The following is a 17,750-nucleotide window of genomic DNA, read 5'->3' as shown; positions in this document are numbered from 1 at the left end:
TTGGGTGTCAAAGGTTTAACACTTATGTTTTCTTCTCTTTTGTTCTATGAAATTCAATAACTTAAATCGAAATATACTAAACCCCGCCGCCAGGCGTGGGCTCAGAGAAAACGTTGCCCTGCTTTTTGAACAAGGCCCCACGACAAGGCCAACGCCAATATCAGAAACCCCAGCCTAACAAGAGCCTGCCGCCACCCTATGCTGCTGGAAACTTTATCTCATGTACATTTGCAAAGACTTTATTATATGCACCCTTATCCCCATCGGCGAGTATGATATATAGGAGATGCGCTTCCTTCCACTTTTCACCCGACTCGTAGCTCGTACCAAGTTCAACTGCTGGGGTCTCTTACTTGCTCTGCAAGTCCGCCAAGGAGAGTTTCAACCCGTTCGCCATTCTAAGAACTGGTTGTCGACCCGTCCGCCCCGTTCTGACTGTCGCTTGTGTTCTCCTCCTCATCGTCATCCACATCGACCAGTCTCGTGTCTTTCCAAGCCTTCTTTGCCGCCTTCGCCAACGTGTCGTAATCCCCGGTCATCTCGCACATACTCCGGAACACACTGTCCTTCTTGCGCATCAACTCCCAGGGATGAGCGTACTCAACGACCTCTCCCTTGTCAAGCACGAGAACTTTGTCGTAATCCACAATGGTCTGGAGTCGGTGGGCAATCGTGATGATGGTGCTCTGCAGCTCGCGAATTGTCTCCTGGATCTTGCCGTCGGTGGCGTAGTCGATCGATGCCGTCGCCTCGTCCATGACCAAGACGTTCGGGTTCTTAAGCAGCGCTCGAGCCAGGCACAGGAGCTGCCGCTGACCTTGCGAGAGGTTGCTGCCGGATTCGGCAACCAGGGCTGAGAGGTCGAGGAAGACGTTCTTGTTCGTAGTCGGGGTTGGAGGGTTTTCGCCCTCGGGGGTTGCGATAACTGGCGTCTGGGGAAGGAGGGGTGTATTCGGTTGCGTCGTCGACTCGTTAGGGCCGATGAGCTGCACACGGCGGAGAGCTTCAAATATCTGCTCATCGGTATAGATCTCGAAGGGGTCAAGATTGCTCCGTATCGTGCCCATAAACAACGTAGGTTCCTGCGGCACGATTGTGATAGCCTCGCGCAGGTCCCGCAATCCAATCAATCCGATATCGATGTCGTCGATAAGGATCTTCCCCTGATCGGCTTCCAAAGCCCGGAAGATGGCCAGCGCCAACGAGCTCTTTCCTGCACCCGTGCGGCCAACGATGCCGACCTTCTCCCGCGCCTGGATCTTGAAGCTGAGGTCCCGAAGGACGGGTTCGAGCTCCTTGCGATAGCGCGTAGAGTAGCCGATGAACTCGACCGAGCCCCGGCTGGGCCAGTTCTGCGGAGGGCGGTTCTTCTCAACGATAGCCTCGGCTTCCTGCTCGACATCGAGGTACTCCTTGATGCGCTCCACAGAATTCATGTTCTGCTCGTTCACCGAGTAGAGACGAACAAGCCACAGGATGTTATCGGCAAAGCCGATCGCGTAGCTCAACGAGATACCGGCTGAGCCAGCATCGATCTTTCCAAGGCTGGTGATGACAAATACGCCGGCAAAGAAGGCTACCAGGTCTCCCAGAAGATCTGTTCTGAAGGAGAGCCATCTGTTAGCAGCCCATAGATAGATAAACGGTCGCAGCTGCTTGTTGATTCTCGCCAGATTATCTCGCACGAAGCGCCTCTCGTCACCATAGGCGCGGATGGTTGTGACGCCACTCAAGGTCTCGCCGAACTGCTGGAACAGGGGGCTCCGTTCGACCGATTCCAACCGCTTCAGGTCTCGCGAGCTGTGCAGGTAGAAAGAGCCGAGGAAGCAGTACGCGACGGTGATGAAGAAGCCGGCGATCAGGAAGCCGGGCGTGATAGCCGCAATCAGCACGATGGTGACGATAATGCCGAGGGCGCAGGTCATGACACCGATGGCAATCGGGGCCACTTCCTGGTCGACCGCCTCTAGATCCTTACTAAAGCGATTCATCATCTGACCGAGCGGCGTGACGTCGAAGAACTTGAACCTTGCGCCGGCCACAGCGGTCATTAGGCGGTTGTGAAGCTTCCAAGAAGCATTGAGCGAGCCCAAAAAGATCCAGAGATCTCTGACGAGAGCGGTCAATGCGCCGGCCAGACCGATAACTGCTAGAACAATCAGGTAGTACTGAACGTTCACGTCGACGTCCCCGGTAGCCGCAAACATGGTCGCGTTGCCCCTTGCGTAGTTGGCGATGGACGCAAAGTAGGTAGGCGAGATCGACTGCGCAGAGTAGCTTTGCGAGTTCATGTTGAACTCGATCTTCGAGGTTTCCTCAATCGTATACTGATTGGCCCACTCCTTGATCCAGATATTCGACGCGACACCGCTGAGCTGTTGGACGCCGAAGACCAGGAAGGCAACGGCCCAGAACCACCAGGCACCCATAGATCTCAGGTAGAGCTTCATGACCGGCCATTTGACTGCACCAGTGGCCCTGTCCTCATCCATCGCAGCCTTTGGCTTTTCTGACGTGGAGCTCTTGGGCTTTGTGAGGCGGTCGGTGCCATCGGCCTCGTTGACTAGTGTCTCTCCACTATTCTCCCCAATGCTCGATGGTACCCTTGAGGGGACCCGGGAGACGTGCGAAGATCCGGGCCGAGATCTCTGAATGTCCTCCCCAAACTTGCCAGCGGCAATCAGCTCCTTGGGCGTGCCTCGAGCCGTGATACGGCCGTTGTTCATCGTCAACACGAAGTCCGAAAACGGTACGCACAGCGGGATGTTGTGCGAGACCAGAATGCAGGTTCGGTGCTTCATGAGCGGGCCCATGATGCAATTGTTGAAGATCCATTGACCAGTGTGGGAGTCGACAGCGCTGAGGCAGTCATCAAGGAGCAGGTGCTTGGAGTTCGAGTAGACGGCTCGCGCCAACGAGATTCGCTGTTTCTGTCCTCCGGAAAGCGTGATGCCCTTCTCGCCTACCAATGTCTCGTCTCCATTGTCCAATATCTCCAGGTCTCTCTCTAGGGCGCAGGCCACAATCACATCCTTGTACCGCTTCTGATCGAGGGGCGCAGAGAAGAGAATGTTCTCCCTCACAGTTCCGTTGACCAGCCAGGCTTGTTGCGCAACGTACGCGCATGTCTCTGCAAGCCCGGTTTCGGGATCTGGCCGGACGTCCTCTCGGCTGCGGCCGCCCGGGAGATAGACACGGCCTTCCATCAAGGTCATCTCTCCCAGCAATGCCATCAACAACGACGTCTTACCGGAACCGGTGGGTCCGGTGATGACGTTCAACTTGCCAAGCTTGAAGTAGACGTCAAGATCCAGTAGGCGGAATGCCATCGATCCGTCCTCGGCGACCACATCCCGGCCACCCCAGACGAAGGTTGCGTCTCTGAACCCAATCACACGGTCGCCGTTCTCGTCGATGTTGTCTCGGCCGAGCTGCTCAAACTTCTCCGTCTCTTCCTCGGACAGGAACTCTTCGATACGGTCAATGGAGACCTTGGACTCCTGGACGTGTGCGATCATGTCGCCGAGTTGGTCGAGGGGATACCGGAGGAGCATAAAGAGGGAAATGGCCGTGAAGGCAACCGACGGATAGAGGGGCTTTTTCTCGATAACGGTGTAGACCAGGAACGAGAAGAAGGTAATCAGGATGGGTACGGTATTCCAAACAGCCACGGCACTAGCCCAGATGATAAATCGCTTTCTCAACGCCTCAAGTTCTGCGCGGCGCTTCACGTCAACGTTGTTGCTGAATCGGTGCTCCCAAGCAAAATACTTGATGATCCTGATGTTCTGCAAGATCTCGTTCGTCGTGTGAATGCGTTTATCGGTTGCGGCCATGATTTTCTTCTGGCTGCTGTTGAAGGCCTTTCCGAAAAATATGTTGATCGGAAGAAGCAAGGCCATGACAACGAAGCCCGGGATTGCGCTGAGGCCCATGACCTTATATAGCAAGATGATGGACACGAGGAGTTGAGTGGGCGCAGAGGCGATGAGGAAATGAAGATAGGAGGTGACTTCGGAAACCTTGAAACTGTCCACGGACATGAGATTGATGATGGTTCCAAGGTTGGCTTGTTCGTCCGCTGCGCTGTTGTCTTTCTGGCCTGGGGCGCCTGGAGCGGTGTGAGCCGCAGGCTGGCCATTCTGCTGTTTGGTGTCTTCCTTCGCAAGCCCGAGTGCGCGCTTGGCCCTGGCCAGGAATCCCTTCTTCGCCGGAGATTTGTTGTCCTTGCCGGATCCCAGAACGGAATCATTCCCACTGGAGGCCTTTCGACGGAGAGCCTTGGCGTAGATCTCGCCTACCAGAATAGCCCGAATGTTGATGCAGATTCTGCGGCCTATCCAGAGCGCTTGGGCATCGCCAACTGAACGGACGATGTCGCTCAGTGGTAGGAGGATCACATATAGCCACAAAACGTTCCTCGGGGTCTCTCCAGGGGCCTCGACGTACTCCAAAATCGCCTTCAAGAGCATGGTGGGGGCAAAAGTGAAGATACCTGACATGACGGCCCAGGCAGCTTGGGCGAGAAGCATGGCCTTGAAGTAGCTTAGCAGGTGGAAGGCCAGCTTGGTTGTCTTCTTGAACTGGCGGTAATTGGCAAGAACGGCGGCGGCCTTGTCCTTGGGGAGCAAGTTCCACACCTTCTTCATGTCGAGCTGTTGAGAATAGCCAGCCCACACAATGGGATCAACCCAGGAGAAGGTATAACGAGAGAAGATCGAAGCAAGATTCTCTCGCGATGGCTCGATCCCATCCTCCCACTCCAGCAGGACAGTTTTGTTCCCCTTGCGCGTCGAAATCGCCATGGAAAAGAGGAGAGTGTTTAGCAAGAACTCGATAACCACCAAGGTCCTTGCCAGGGGGGAGATGGCATGGACCAGGACAGAACGGAAGATGGCGATGGTGAACAGCCATTGGAGGCTGTAGATGGCAGCAGTGTGATTCCACAGATGCCGCACGCGCCATTGAGTCTTGCTCAAGAAGAGCCGTAAGGACGTGAGCGTGAGCACATAGAGCCAGACGGACAGGCCGGTAATGGCCGCGATATGGCCGTCCCTGTCGCCGAAGGAGCCCGTGGCCAGTGCAACAACATTAACCGCAACAAGACCAGCAATAGCAAGCTCTTCCACCACGACCAACAGCGTCTGGCCGGTCGGGGTGTCGGCCTGGACTATCGACCCTTTCGTCGTCGTCCTCACCAATGCCAAGCGCCCGCCGATAGCCAAGTCTTCGTCATCGCCACTTTCGCTGACCAGCTCCTCTTCAGGGGGCACGTCGGTGTGGGCGATGGCGGAGTCCTCATTGGGACCGTCGGCGGCGAGTCGCGAGTGTCCGTTGGATTGCCCGAATTTTATCTTGACTACTCGCCAGATGCTGCTTGTGGATAGATGCAGAAAGGAGAGACAGACGACTACTACCGGCAACAGAACCTGCAAATAGCTAAGGTGGAAGAAGGAGGTATTAGTGGCTGAGGGATTGATCTGGGTGGATGTCTGGGGTTGTCACTCACTCCTGTTGGAAGCAGCGCGTGAAGTCGTCGCGCTGCCATACCGGCCATTGACATGACGCAAATCCCATCTTTTGACCCCACGGCCCACGTTCGGCCGACAACGGAGACGAAGCGAGCTGGCCTGTGTCCAAAGGCTGAACGTGCGCCTCGGCAGTTCAGCAACCAAAGACAAGGATGAAGCTCGATGGGATAAAAAAAGAAAAAAAGCAAGGCTCTTTCCCTGGAGATCCGGGTGGGAGGGCAGAAGACAGAGTTGGTTGAAGAAAAGGAACGTAGGGATGGAAGAACAGGCGAAGGGATTGAGGAACTAACCCGTACATTAGACCCGGCTCTTTTTTTTCTGGTCGGTGGATACCGGCCAAGCAGTTAGCGGTGGGGTCACACTCACCGGCCTGGGTCCGGGATCATCTTCACGCCTTTCTGGGGGGGGGCTTATCAGTGGCGTATCTTGCAATTGCAGCCTCCATGCTGCAGCTAATAAGGGTTTAAGGTTTTGGGCTGGGCCTGGGGAAACAGAGGTCCATTCGACATCTACTCTTTTCCTTGCTGAAGATTTCCATGTCTTTAGATGGAAGTGTGACTGTGAGTCAGACCGATTCTCTTCTCTCTCTCTCCCATTTCCTTCCCTGTCAGTCTCTGTGCTATCTCCCCCTCTTTCCCCCACTTCTGCTTCCCTCTTTCCTCTTCTGTCCCAGGCTATTTTACATAGTATGTACGGATTAGAGTATGTGCACGCATGAACCTCTACCTACCTACCTAACCTAAGGTATGTAGTTAATAAAAACGGTGGGGCCTATGTTTCTCTTTCTCCCTCTCTATTCTCTCTTATCAACCAAGAACCTTGGAAGCTTTGAATTAAGTCAACCGAATTAGGGGCTTGGGAAATCCCGAAAAGACGGGAACTGAGTCCCTGCAGTTCGTAACTCTGTGTCTACGAACCTACTAGCGTGATTCCTCAACAGCCACTCAGCTGCCATACCGTAATGACGTTATAAGTCGCCCCACCGCTCCTGGAATTGAAGCCAGCTCTCCAGAAGCTCGTGAAGGGCACGACGCGATGTTGACATTCTTGACGCACTACCTCAGTGATGAGCAAATATTTTAATCTCCTGTCGGCGCCCTAGCCGCGCACCTCCCACAGCGAGCGTCCTAACCCGCTCCACTACTAGCGCGGCTAGGTCCTGCCCCGCCCCAGGCGGCCGCCTCTACCCTCGCTCGAGGCCATGGAGGATGGAGGTATGGCTTTAGCTTCGCCACAGCCCGTCCTTCTTGGCCACGACCTCTTCCCATTAGCCAAGAACTGAGAGGCAGCTTCGCATCTGGGAAGATAAACATTCCTATCCAACTCGAGGGTCGAGGCCCGAGGACCTGAGACAAGTTCTAAGACTACGAAGATTGACCATGATCATATCGGTCATACAGCTTTAGTGCTTAGCCCTTTTTGTGCATATTCTGGGACATCCCTAAGATTGTCCTTCCACAAAACACCACCATGCCATTGGTATCTTCTGAAGGACCTGCATAATGTTCCTGGACCCGTCCATACACCAATCGAGCTCGCCCATGAACAACATGGCCAGTCGAATCTGGAAGAGAGAAGAGGAGAGAAGCGTCGACTCCGCCGTGGACTTCTATAGTCTTGACCCTTTCCAAAGCAGGCCGCACCCATGGCTGGAGGACGTGGAATCATGATTCTTGATATTCTGGCTGTACAGTACAACTTGCTTTCAGGACCAGTCCCAGGCAGCAAGAGCCGCCCAATCTTCGCGGGAAATGCCAAGCTTCCGAGTCCTCATGCATTTTTCCAACCCGCCCTCTCGCTTTTAGCAAAGCCCTCCCTTTATGATATATTTTGTTCTGGTATTACACATGGCGGCGATAGCACTTCTCTCGTTCGCCATTGGCTGCAAGATATTTGAACAAAAGCGGAATGAGACACCAAACGAGTCCGGTATCGGCATCTTAACCCATTATCATGCCCTTCATCCCTGAAAGATCGCCCTCCTTGGCCGCGATCTCAAAGTAGCCGTAGATAATGCTATGAAATTGTCAGTCATCCCTGTCATCCGCTGACGAGCCGGGGTTTTGGAAATGGGTAGGCTTACGTGACGGCGAGTAGAGTACCGGTTCCCGAGCCAAGAGCTCCCATGAGGTCGCTGGCAACGGAGAGAGCTCCGATGCAGGCACCACCGAATGCGGCGGCCGTGGGGATAATGCGCTTTAGCTCCTTGTACATGCTCTGGTCGCGGTGGCCGGCCATGACAAGGCCCTGGTCCTTGAGCTGCTTCGCGACGTCGCGAGGGCTGGAGCCGGAGACCTCGATCCACGTCTTGGAGAAGATAGCACAAGCGGTAAGCATGTAGGCAATGTAGGCGACGGTGTGGAGGGGGTCCAGGAGAGTCTCCTTGAAGTTCAGGGGAGGAGACATGTAGTAGACGAGACCAGAGGTGGCAGAGAGCTGAGACGATCCCTCCTTGGCCTCCCAGACACCGAACAGGCGCACGAGAAGATTCTCCGAGAATCGCGAATACATCATCTGGCTGATCAGGAAGATGTTGGACGAAAGGGCAGACTGCAGCATGATGGGCATGTTCGAGGTGTAGAAGAGGCGGATGGGGTAGGAACCGCGGGCACCACGCTGGCGCGAAGACTTGACGGGGATCTCAACACGGAAGCCCTGGAGGTAGATGACGGCGGCGAAAACCAGAAGAGTGGCCAAGAGGTTCATGATGTTGGGAAGGTTCTGCCTGTAGAAAGCCTCCTGGAGGGCACGCTGCTTGTTGGGCCAGGTCATCAGGAGGTGGAAGAGGGCGATGACGGCACCCTCGTACTCGGGGCCGCGGCCAGTGTTGATGCTGGTCGGGGAGAATGCCTTCCACATGATCGACTCGCAGATGTTGGTAGCAATGAACAGCGAAATGCCGCTTCCGAGGCCGTATCCCTTCTGGAGAAGCTCGTCGAGCAGGATAACAATCATGCCGGCAATGACCAACTGGAGGATGAGGAGGAACACAATTCCAGCACCGAGGTCGGAAGGCGGCCCATAAAGACCAGTGAAGACGTAGACGGTAGCGGTGCCAGCTGACAGGACGAAAGCAAAGAGCTTCTGAGCGGTCTGGTAGAGCTCACGATCCGACTTGAGGTCGAGGTTGACGTCGATCATGTGGGTGCCAGCCAAGAGTTGGAAGACCATGCCAGACGAGATGATAGGGGTGATACCCAGTTCCATCAGTGTTCCTCTGTTACTCGCCATCACCATCCGGAGCCAATACAGCGGGTCGGACGTGTCCGATGACACAATGCCATAGAGGGGCATCTGGCTCATGACCAAGAAGATCAGGAGGGTGAGACCCGTCCACATCATCTTCTGGTTGAAGGGGATCTTGGTCTCCGGCTGCTGAACCTCGGGGAGGAACGGCACGAACGGCTTGACCAAGTCAAGAAATCGTACTGCATCGATGGAATCGCACATGTTAGCATTCTGCAAATCACAACTGCAAATGCGATCTAAGCTGGAGGGCAAACGATGATTCAAGCTGAGAGTTCAGCGAGCTTCGGGCAGAGTTGTTCTCTCGAACGCGAAAACTTACAGGAACTCATGTTGATGGATTATGAGCGCTCAATTAAAGAGGGCGCATTCGAGAGAAGAGAAAGGAAAGGAAAAATGGGAATGAGCAGCAATGGCTCGGCGAGGAAGGTGAAGAGAGGTTGACAAAGTGTCTTAAAAGGAGAAGTGGAAATGGACCGTGGCGGCAGATCTGGCTTCAAAAATGGTCCAAATCTGTGATGTGTCCCCAATTTCACTAGCACCCCGCACGTGACCAGTCTTGGAAATGGAAAGCTGGAAGCTGTGGCCCCCTGTTGGTGTGGAGCCGCAAATATGGGGCATTGCCATACAAGCTTCACCAAGATGACCTACCTATTTCTCCAACAAATCCTTATTGGAGGAATTAAGTCCTGCCACAAAGAGGTTAGGACTCAGGTAGCTTCCTGTGAACTCACCTGTAACTCTCCACAGCGAACATGAATCCCGCCGTTCGCCTTCCGCTTTCCTACTGATGAAACTCCTTGGCTTCTGCCGACAGTTTATTAGTTCAGCCGCAGCTATGGCGCAAAGGAAGCCACCGACGGAACCGCTAGTTGTCATCCTAGGGTCTACTGGAACTGGCAAATCGGACGTATGAAGCAACACCGGATTTTAGATGATAGGATTTGGGTTGACAAGATATACAGCTTGCCGTAGAGCTCGCCGTTCGATACAATGGCGAGATCATCAATGCAGATGCTATGCAAATGTATAGGGGACTTCCCATCATCACCAACAAGATTTCGGAAAAGGAACAACGAGGCATACCTCACCATCTCCTTGGTAACATTGGTCTTGAAGAGGCGACCTGGACCGTTGGTGCTTTCAAGCGCGAGGCCACCAAGACGATACGCGAAATCCGGAGCAGAGGCAGGCTTCCCATCGTCGTGGGCGGGACGCACTACTACACGAATGGGCTGCTCTTCGAGGACAGCCTAGTCGACGACTCTCCAACACCAACTGGGGACGAAGCAGTAAAGTCACAGGACTCTGGCTCAAGGTTCCCAATACTTGACGGCCCCACCGAAGACATGATCAAGGAGCTTCGACAAGTAGACCCCGTCATGGCAGAGCGGTGGCACCCAAACGACAGGCGGAAGATCCGCCGTTCCTTGGAGATTTATCTTACAACGGGGAAACGGGCGTCTGATATATACGCTGAACAGCAAAAACGGAGAGAATCTAAGTTGAATCCCACCGGACCCAGGGAGACCCACGGCTCCCAGTGGCAGTCACTCCTTCTTTGGGTCTATTCGCAGCCGGAGGTGCTCAAAGAACGACTGAACCAGCGAGTGGACAAGATGCTGGACAATGGCCTGCTGGACGAGACCACGGAAGTGTATCGATACCTTCAGGGGAGGTTGGCCGCTGGAGAGGATGTCGACCGCACCACGGGCATCTGGCAATCCATCGGCTTCAAGGAATTCGAGCCGTATCTTCAAGGCGTCGCACACGGAGATCACGAGACGACTGAGCTCGGCAGGCTGAAGCAGGCGGGAGTTGACGATACCAAGACCGCCACCAGGCAATATGCAAATTACCAGGTGAAGTGGATAACCAAGAAGACTCTGCCCCTGTTACGACATGAGCAGGCGTTAGACATGTTATATCTGCTTGACAGTACCGACATCAGCCACTGGGGCGAGGAGGTCTTGACCAAAGGTGCCGAGCTGACCAGGCAATTTCTTGCTGGCGAGCAGCTCCCACTCGCAGCCCATGTCTCGGAAACCGCCAGGGAAGTGCTTTCGTCGAAGATAGAGGTGAGCGAGAAGCGGGAGACTTTTACACCCTGTCAGAGGAAGTGTGACGTATGTGATGTCACGATCATGACAGAAGAACGTTGGGAAAAGCACATCCGAGGGAACCGTCATCGTCGGGCGGTTAAGAGCTCAAGACGGACCGCCCTTGTCCCCAGCCGCCAGGCCGTGACCGATCTAATTGCAGTTGAGCAACCGAGTTCGCTGGAGGAGCGTGGCGCCACTCAGGATCCCGGTGTTGCTTAGAAAATTACGAGTCGGCGAGAATAAAAAAAAAGAATTCGATCAAACGCCCGTTTGAGGCATATCTTATAATCTAGCCCTGCGAGACTCCTGGCCCCATGAGACCTGGATCCCTGGAGCAGCAGCGCAGCACGGCTTACAAGCCGTACTATCTTATATACATACGAAGCGGCAGATATACCTAAACATCTTTAGAAACCGTCTATGACAATGAACTCTGGTGCTTCACCCATTTCCCCAACCCGCCCCGTGCAATGAGATCCTGGACATTCGGCGGCAGCTCGCCGACCTTCTGGCTCCAGGTAGCGCCGCCCTCGCCCTCGGTAACCATGACCTTGCTCCGTCTCACATCCCAGATGAACTTCCATCCCGTGCTCCTCGTAAGGACCCTGTCGTTGCCGAATGTCTCCCGTAGCCGCTGGACAAACTTTGGCACTTCGACGCCCAGAAGAGCGTTATTGATGCTGTTCCTGCTGAAGATGTTTCCGAAGCTTCCAGACACGACTAGCGGGATCTTCTTGGCAAGGATCGCCGTCGCGGCCCGCTCCCGCGAGCTGCCACAGCCAAAGTTGAAGCCCGACCAAGATGTCGCCTTCGCGGACAATGGATCGAAGGACTTGTCATGGCTCTCCATGCAGACCTCGGCCATCTTCTCGACCGCCACATTGTCTGGTAGGTGTACTTACCCGGATAGATGCCGCCAGCCAGAGAGGATGTCCGTCAAGGTCTCCTCCTGACAGGAGGTGCCAGTCAACGGCAATTGAATGGAGCGAATTCCTTCCCGGCAGAAAAAAGAATCGCGGGGCAAAATTCCTACCGAAAGTCATCAAAGCTGAGTTCACCGCCCGAGCCCGAGGTCTCCCGCTCTCGGTTTCGTATTACTAAACATAATCCGCTCGGCGCTAAGCCCGTTCAGGTTGGTGTTGGTGCCTACAGGGTAGCTTTTTAACCTAGTAATAATCCTTGCGTCAAAGACAACCTCTTTCAAACATTGCTCTTGCGACCACGTCCCCCTCCATGCTGCCTGCGTACCTGGCGACATTGGCCGGATCCTCCCCTGGATCGAAACCCCCTTTTGAAGGAATGCCCCGCCCGATACGTCGGTTTGTGGGCTACTCCAGTCTAGTGTTAAAAAAGAATTGAAAAACAATCAAACCAACCAGACCTGTGGCCGCCCAGTCGTCATGGCCTCTTCGTCCACAAGCTCTCACGCCTCGTTTGCCTCCAAGCCGCCCCGCATCCTCGCCTGTGTCCTCTGCCAGAACAGGAAGATCAAATGTGATAGAAACTTCCCATGCTCGAATTGCACCAAAGTACGTGTCTTGTCGTAAAGCTATCTAGTCTCCGCATACAAGTTTGGTTCGGGCTAATCCAGCCAACAGGCCAATATCAAATGCACCCCCAGCACCCCAGCTCCCGCTCGCAAGAGAAGACGGCCAAACCAGGACTTGCAAGAGAGACTAGCTCGATGCGAAGAGTTGCTGAAGGAGTATGTCACAGAGAAACCCGAAAGCTCCGCAACTACACCAGCACCACCATCCTACAACAGCGATCCGTACCGTCAATGGCAGCCCATGGGCAAGCTCGTGAAGGAGGACGGGGCCTTCCGGTTCATGGATAGCGTCATTCTTGGAACGATCTATGATGAGGTTAGCAATGCCCTCCTACCTTGGTGACCGTACCGCCCTAACAGTCGTCAAACCCGGCAGCTCCGAGCTATGAGGCAGATTATTGACACAGAGGATAACGACGAGTCGACGTCGGATACCATGACTCCGGACGATAACTCCGAGATGCTCCTCGGGGCAGACAGTCCATCAGTGGCCACAGAAGACTTGTGGCCAGACCCCGGTCATATCTTCCGCCTCTGGCAGATATATCTCGACCGGGTGAACCCTCTGACCAAGATCATCCATGTGCCGACACTGCAGCCTTATGTGGCTGAGGCCACAACCGGCTGTCAGAACCTGCCGAAAAACATCGAGGCCCTCCTGTTCTCGATTTATCTCATGGCGGTTGTGGCTATGTCTGCCGAGGAGTGCCAGGCTCTCCTGGGGTTCTCCAGGGAGGAAGCCTTGCAAAGGTACTCGTCGGGCGCCCGCATCGCCCTCACCCGGATAGGGTTTCTCAAGTCTTACGATCTAACGACACTACAAGCGCTTGTTATCTACCTGGTATGACGTCGACCTAAGCTTGCGTTGCAGGGGTTCGGTTTGCTAATGCGATTCTCAGGTTTCACTCCAGGGGCGGTACAATCGGCACGCGACCTGGATTTTAAACGGCGTTGTTATACGGATCGCCCAAAAGATGGGCCTTCACCATGACGGCGAAGTTCTTGGTCTGGGTCCTTTCGAGTCAGAGATGAGGAGACGGCTCTGGTGGCAGATCATCATGATAGATGCCAAATATGCGATGCTCACGGGACTCAGCCATTCGTTGCTTCCGAGGAACTGGGACATCAAGGAACCCAAGAACCTCAACGATGCCGACTTATTCCCGTCCGCCACAGAGCCATTCCAGGACCGCGAGGGCCCGACCGAGATGATCTTCTGCTTGATAAGCAACAGGATCGGGAAGTTCCTGGTCGAAACCCCGGGCTTCGAAGTCATGATTATGCTGGTCGAGTGCGGTGTACCGGAAAACGAAAGCTCCCAGATGCAAGAGTTTCGTCGAATGGTCGAGAAACTCGCCGCCGACCTCCTGGAAGTACTCGATAACTACTGCGATCCTTCTGCAGGGCCAGTACACGAGATGGCCGTCGAGATGAGGGCACAGATATTAAATAAACTTAACCAGTTGGTAACGCCACCCGACCATCCGGATTGGGAGGATGAGTTGCACGACTCGAAGGACCATGCCTTCAAGATGGCGCTCTCGGCACTAGAGCACGACGAGCACACCTACAAGGTCACCAAGGACAAAGGGTTCCTCTGGTTCTGGCAGATCCACTTCCAAGTCGACGTTTTCATCTATTTGGCGGGACAACTCTGCCACCGGACAGAAGGCAAGCTCGTGGAGCGGGCGTGGAAGCAAGTTGAAGTGGTCTATCAGTACAACTGTGGACTCCTGGATACGACGAACAAGGCGAACCAAACGCTGGCGCGATTTATCCTCAAGGCGTGGAGCAAAAGAGAAGAGGTCCTCCGCGGTCGACTGGGGCAGGCCCCCGAAGTGCCCGAGTACATAGAGAAGCTGCGGCGTGTCATGCCCACCGAAGACATGAAGGCTGAGCCGCTTCCGCCGCCGCATCTGGCCCCTGATCTCATGATCAGCGCGCAGGCGAACCCCCAAGATCCCCCTTTCGACCAGTTGCTGGGGAATTTCCTCGACGCATCATCCTTGGACTGGGACATGTTTGGCAACATGCCGTCCAATCAGCAAAACATGCCGCCCTTCAGATACGGCATGGGGCCATTTTGAAAGGGGGGCCGCAATGCTGCCAGTTCGATAATTTCCTCCTCTCAGCCTCCTCTCAAAACTCACGCCATAGATTTGACACCATGTAAACTTCGGCGGTGTGCTTTTAGAAGACATCTTCACTCTCGGCTTTGGGCGGCTCGTTGTGTACTATATAGGTAGGGAAGGACGGATGGGTAAGGGGGGTAAGAAGGGATAGAGTATCTACATAAGGCAGGGTGGCATCCCATGGGTGCTCGGTGCTCGGAAAAGCATCGTATTATCGGATTTATCAAACCCCCACAATTTAAATGTCACGGATCTTCTGCATGCAGCATAATGACGACGCCGTCGTGAGAGAAACTCGAGAGTCGAATCGAGTCGAGTGAGTCACAGGGGTCATGCCTCGTGGATCGCATTGGGCATGATACTCATAAAATGTGTTGCCATTTGCTCAACCTCATCCTGAGCTCTTCGTTGTGGGGACCTAGCTGGCGGCTAAGCCCTTCGGGGGTTGAAAAACGCGTGTCCGAGATCCTTCCCTCAAGGAGTCGGGGCAAAATTCTCAGATAAGCCCGGTCCTCGGCGAAGAAAGACACCGACCATGCTCCTTAATGACGTAGTCGGTACTCAATTTGAGCGGTCGGGCCCGAAAACGATTGGCTGGGAGTCCAAGGAGTACATAAACAAAGCACCGGGATTATGTACATTACAGAAGTACCTCGGGGCTGTAGGATGGATCCTTCTAAGTTCTAGATTCATTGCTACACCCGTCGGACGGACTTTAGGTTTGCTCCAGCCGGGCAAGAGGGCCGGGCACACTCATTCTGATACCCTGGCTCGCCTGGGTCCCTAACCAGGAGCTCTAGGTCTTGCAAGCAATTAACTTATAAGTACTGGGGGTCGTAAGCAAGCAAACATGGTCTTCGCCGCTGTTGAGAGGAACCTTGCGAGTTCCCGTCTCCTTCAACCTTTTCACCTGTGACTGCCTTACTTACTGTTAGTTCAACGACACTCACTAGTCTGAGGCCAGGACGGCTCTTCATTAAGGCAACCGGCAAAATGCTGTTCAAGAAAAAGGCGAGGAAGGAGGACACATCAATAAGCTCCCACCCTACTATTCCTTCTCGGGAAGGGCCAGTTATAGAAGATGGCACCGAGACAGATTTGAACGACGACTCCAAGGTGGAGGGCCTCGCGCCGGTAAAATCCACGGCAACAGAGGATATCAAATATCCTTCAGGCTTGAAGCTTGCCTTGCTGATGGTATCGACGTTTCTGAGCATGTTTTTGGTCGCTCTGGCAAGTATTATTATTATTATTATCATTGGCTTACATATAAACAAACCACCCCTGAAGTCGGTCGCATGAATTCGACTAACACAAACACCAGGACCGGCTGATCATCTCCACGGCGATCCCCCGCATTACTGATGATTTCCACTCGGTTACCGACATTGGCTGGTATGGCAGTGCCTACCTCCTCACCAACTGCGCCTTCCAGCTGTTCTTCGGCAAGCTCTATACCTTCTTCAGCGTCAAGGCAACCTTCCTGGCTGCCATCTTCCTGTTCGAAGCTGGATCTGCCATTTGCGGCGCGGCCCCGACCTCGGTGGCCTTCATCATCGGCAGAGCAATCGCCGGAATCGGCTCGGCTGGTATCATGTCCGGCGTCATTGTCGTCATCGTCTACGCGGTACCGTTGCACAAGCGGCCTTTGTATCAGGGACTCTTCGGTGCCGTCTTCGGTCTCTCATCCGTCATCGGGCCCCTTCTCGGAGGTGCCTTCACATCCAAGGTCAGCTGGCGCTGGTGCTTCTACATCAACTTGCCCTTCGGCGGCATCGCCATGGTCGTCATTTTCTTCCTGCTCCAGGTCCCGGACAGAGACACGACGAAGCTCCCTCTTGTGAAGAAGCTCCTGCAGCTTGACGGGCTTGGGACTGCGGCCCTGCTCCCTGGCACGGTCTGCCTGCTGTTGGCACTCCAGTGGGGCGGCATGACGCACCCCGTGAGTAGTTCATCCTTCTGTCGTTGCGTCGCACAGCTAACATGTCGCAGTGGCACGATGGTCGCATCATTGCCCTTCTGGTCCTGGCCGGTGTCCTCCTCATTTCCTTCGTCTTGGTCCAGATCTTCAAACCCGATACGGCTACCGTCCCGCCCCGTATTATTACGCAACGCAGCGTCCTCGCCGGCTTCTGGGCTACCCTATGCATCGGATCGCAAATGATGATCTTCGGTGAGTAGCTGTTTGCCCCCTCCTGCCGATCCTATGTGCATTAGCCCCCTCGTGCAGCCACACTAACGCTTCCCTCCCCCTAGTCTACTTCCTCCCCATCTGGTTCCAGGCCATCAAGGGTGTCTCAGCCATCGACAGCGGTATCCGTCTCCTTCCCATGATCCTCCCCATGGTCTTCGCGTCCATCATTACCGGCATCCTGACTGCCCGCATCGGGTACTACACCCCCTTCATGCTCGTGGGCAACTGCCTCATGGCCGTCGGCGCAGGGCTCCTCACCACGCTGGAGGTCGACACCGGCAAAGGGAAGTGGGTCGGCTACCAGATCCTATACGGCTTCGGGCTGGGCTCCATGTTCCAGGCGCCCAACCTCGCGGCCCAGACGGTCCTGCCCAACCGCGACGTGCCCGTGGGCACGTCGCTCATGTTCTTCAGCCAGCTCCTCGGCGGCGCCATCTTCATCTCGGTGGGGCAGAACGTGCTCAATACCCAGCTCCTCACCCGCCTCAGCGCGCTCCCGGGCTTCAACCCGGACCTGATCTCCGGCAACGGCGCGACGGGGCTGATCCAGCGCCTGCCGGTCGAGGTACGGGCGCAGGTGCTCACGGCGTACAACGAGGCCCTGAGGCGCGTGTTCCAGGTCGCCGTGGCCATGGCGTGCCTCGCCATCTTCGGCGGCCTCGCCATGGAGTGGCGCAGCGTCAAGAAGAACGTGCAGCCCAAGAACCGGTCGGCGGAGTCGGAGGCCGAGGACGGGAAGGCGGCTGCTGTGGATGGTGGGGCGCCGGCGGAGAAGGCTGCGTCTGTGTCCGAGGACAAGAGGGTGAACGCCGCGGATGAGGTGCAGGTTGATAAGAGTGCTTTGGAGAAGGAGCGGGCGAGTTAAACGGGGAGGGCTACTGGTGGAGCCCCCTCCTGTGGTCGGATATCTTGCTTTTATTGGTGTTTTCTTTGGTGATACCCTACTCTGATGGTTTGTCAATATTTAATCCTCCTGATCGGTATAAAAGATGATAG

General features: G+C 54.9%; 6 protein-coding genes across 6 annotated transcripts; 3 read left to right on the top strand and 3 right to left on the bottom strand.

Annotated features, from left to right (window-relative positions):
• Window positions 1-14: 14 nt before the first annotated feature.
• On the bottom strand, window positions 15-6,028 carry QBC33DRAFT_542298 (ATP-dependent bile acid permease). Its single transcript, XM_060428252.1, has 2 exons — window positions 5,510-6,028; window positions 15-5,439 (listed from the first exon to the last, which is right to left on the bottom strand). The coding sequence occupies exons 1-2, from the start codon at window positions 5,575-5,577 to the stop codon at window positions 399-401; spliced, it is 5,109 nt and encodes a 1,702-aa protein (XP_060282455.1). The 5' UTR covers window positions 5,578-6,028; the 3' UTR covers window positions 15-398.
• Window positions 6,029-7,471: 1,443 nt separating this feature from the next.
• On the bottom strand, window positions 7,472-9,109 carry QBC33DRAFT_560148 (translocon subunit; the record flags this gene model as incomplete). The annotated part of the gene is made up of 3 exons (XM_060430034.1): window positions 7,472-7,547; window positions 7,615-8,959; window positions 9,100-9,109. 3 exons carry the CDS (start codon window positions 9,107-9,109, stop codon window positions 7,472-7,474), a joined length of 1,431 nt encoding a protein of 476 aa, XP_060282454.1.
• Window positions 9,110-9,399: 290 nt separating this feature from the next.
• QBC33DRAFT_542290 (tRNA isopentenyltransferase) lies at window positions 9,400-11,317 on the top strand. Its single transcript, XM_060428251.1, has 2 exons — window positions 9,400-9,687; window positions 9,743-11,317. The coding sequence occupies exons 1-2, from the start codon at window positions 9,568-9,570 to the stop codon at window positions 11,096-11,098; spliced, it is 1,476 nt and encodes a 491-aa protein (XP_060282453.1). The 5' UTR covers window positions 9,400-9,567; the 3' UTR covers window positions 11,099-11,317.
• On the bottom strand, window positions 11,133-11,910 carry QBC33DRAFT_542289 (homoaconitase). Its single transcript, XM_060428250.1, has one exon. It carries the CDS (start codon window positions 11,742-11,744, stop codon window positions 11,298-11,300), a length of 447 nt encoding a protein of 148 aa, XP_060282452.1. The 5' UTR covers window positions 11,745-11,910; the 3' UTR covers window positions 11,133-11,297.
• A 174-nt stretch (window positions 11,911-12,084) lies between these two features.
• On the top strand, window positions 12,085-14,947 carry QBC33DRAFT_542284 (fungal-specific transcription factor domain-containing protein). The gene is made up of 4 exons (XM_060428249.1): window positions 12,085-12,408; window positions 12,478-12,744; window positions 12,805-13,269; window positions 13,328-14,947. The coding sequence occupies exons 1-4, from the start codon at window positions 12,280-12,282 to the stop codon at window positions 14,513-14,515; spliced, it is 2,049 nt and encodes a 682-aa protein (XP_060282451.1). The 5' UTR covers window positions 12,085-12,279; the 3' UTR covers window positions 14,516-14,947.
• A 606-nt stretch (window positions 14,948-15,553) lies between these two features.
• Window positions 15,554-17,619, top strand: QBC33DRAFT_579083 (putative MFS aflatoxin efflux pump; the record flags this gene model as incomplete). The annotated part of the gene is made up of 4 exons (XM_060431114.1): window positions 15,554-15,793; window positions 15,885-16,502; window positions 16,553-16,733; window positions 16,817-17,619. The coding sequence occupies 4 exons, from the start codon at window positions 15,554-15,556 to the stop codon at window positions 17,617-17,619; spliced, it is 1,842 nt and encodes a 613-aa protein (XP_060282450.1).
• Window positions 17,620-17,750: the final 131 nt, after the last annotated feature.

The sequence above is a fragment of the Phialemonium atrogriseum genome (genome assembly GCF_030411735.1).
Source record: "Phialemonium atrogriseum strain 8032-3 unplaced genomic scaffold QBC33scaffold_16, whole genome shotgun sequence".
NCBI lineage: Eukaryota > Fungi > Ascomycota > Sordariomycetes > Cephalothecales > Cephalothecaceae > Phialemonium > Phialemonium atrogriseum.
This window is presented reverse-complemented; position numbering and strand designations above follow the sequence as displayed.

Coding starts and splice junctions, on each gene's coding strand:
- QBC33DRAFT_542284 (XM_060428249.1), top strand. CDS start 12,280: ATGGCCTCTTCGTCCACAAGCTCTCACGCCTCGTTTGCCTCCAAGCCG. Junction 12,409..12,477: donor CATGCTCGAATTGCACCAAA/GTACGTGTCTTG, acceptor TCCAGCCAACAG/GCCAATATCAAATGCACCCC. Junction 12,745..12,804: donor TTGGAACGATCTATGATGAG/GTTAGCAATGCC, acceptor CAAACCCGGCAG/CTCCGAGCTATGAGGCAGAT.
- QBC33DRAFT_542290 (XM_060428251.1), top strand. CDS start 9,568: ATGAAACTCCTTGGCTTCTGCCGACAGTTTATTAGTTCAGCCGCAGCT. Junction 9,688..9,742: donor CTGGAACTGGCAAATCGGAC/GTATGAAGCAAC, acceptor CAAGATATACAG/CTTGCCGTAGAGCTCGCCGT.
- QBC33DRAFT_542298 (XM_060428252.1), bottom strand. CDS start 5,577: ATGGGATTTGCGTCATGTCAATGGCCGGTATGGCAGCGCGACGACTTC. Junction 5,440..5,509: donor ACGCGCTGCTTCCAACAGGA/GTGAGTGACAAC, acceptor CTTCCACCTTAG/CTATTTGCAGGTTCTGTTGC.
- QBC33DRAFT_542289 (XM_060428250.1), bottom strand. CDS start 11,744: ATGGCCGAGGTCTGCATGGAGAGCCATGACAAGTCCTTCGATCCATTG.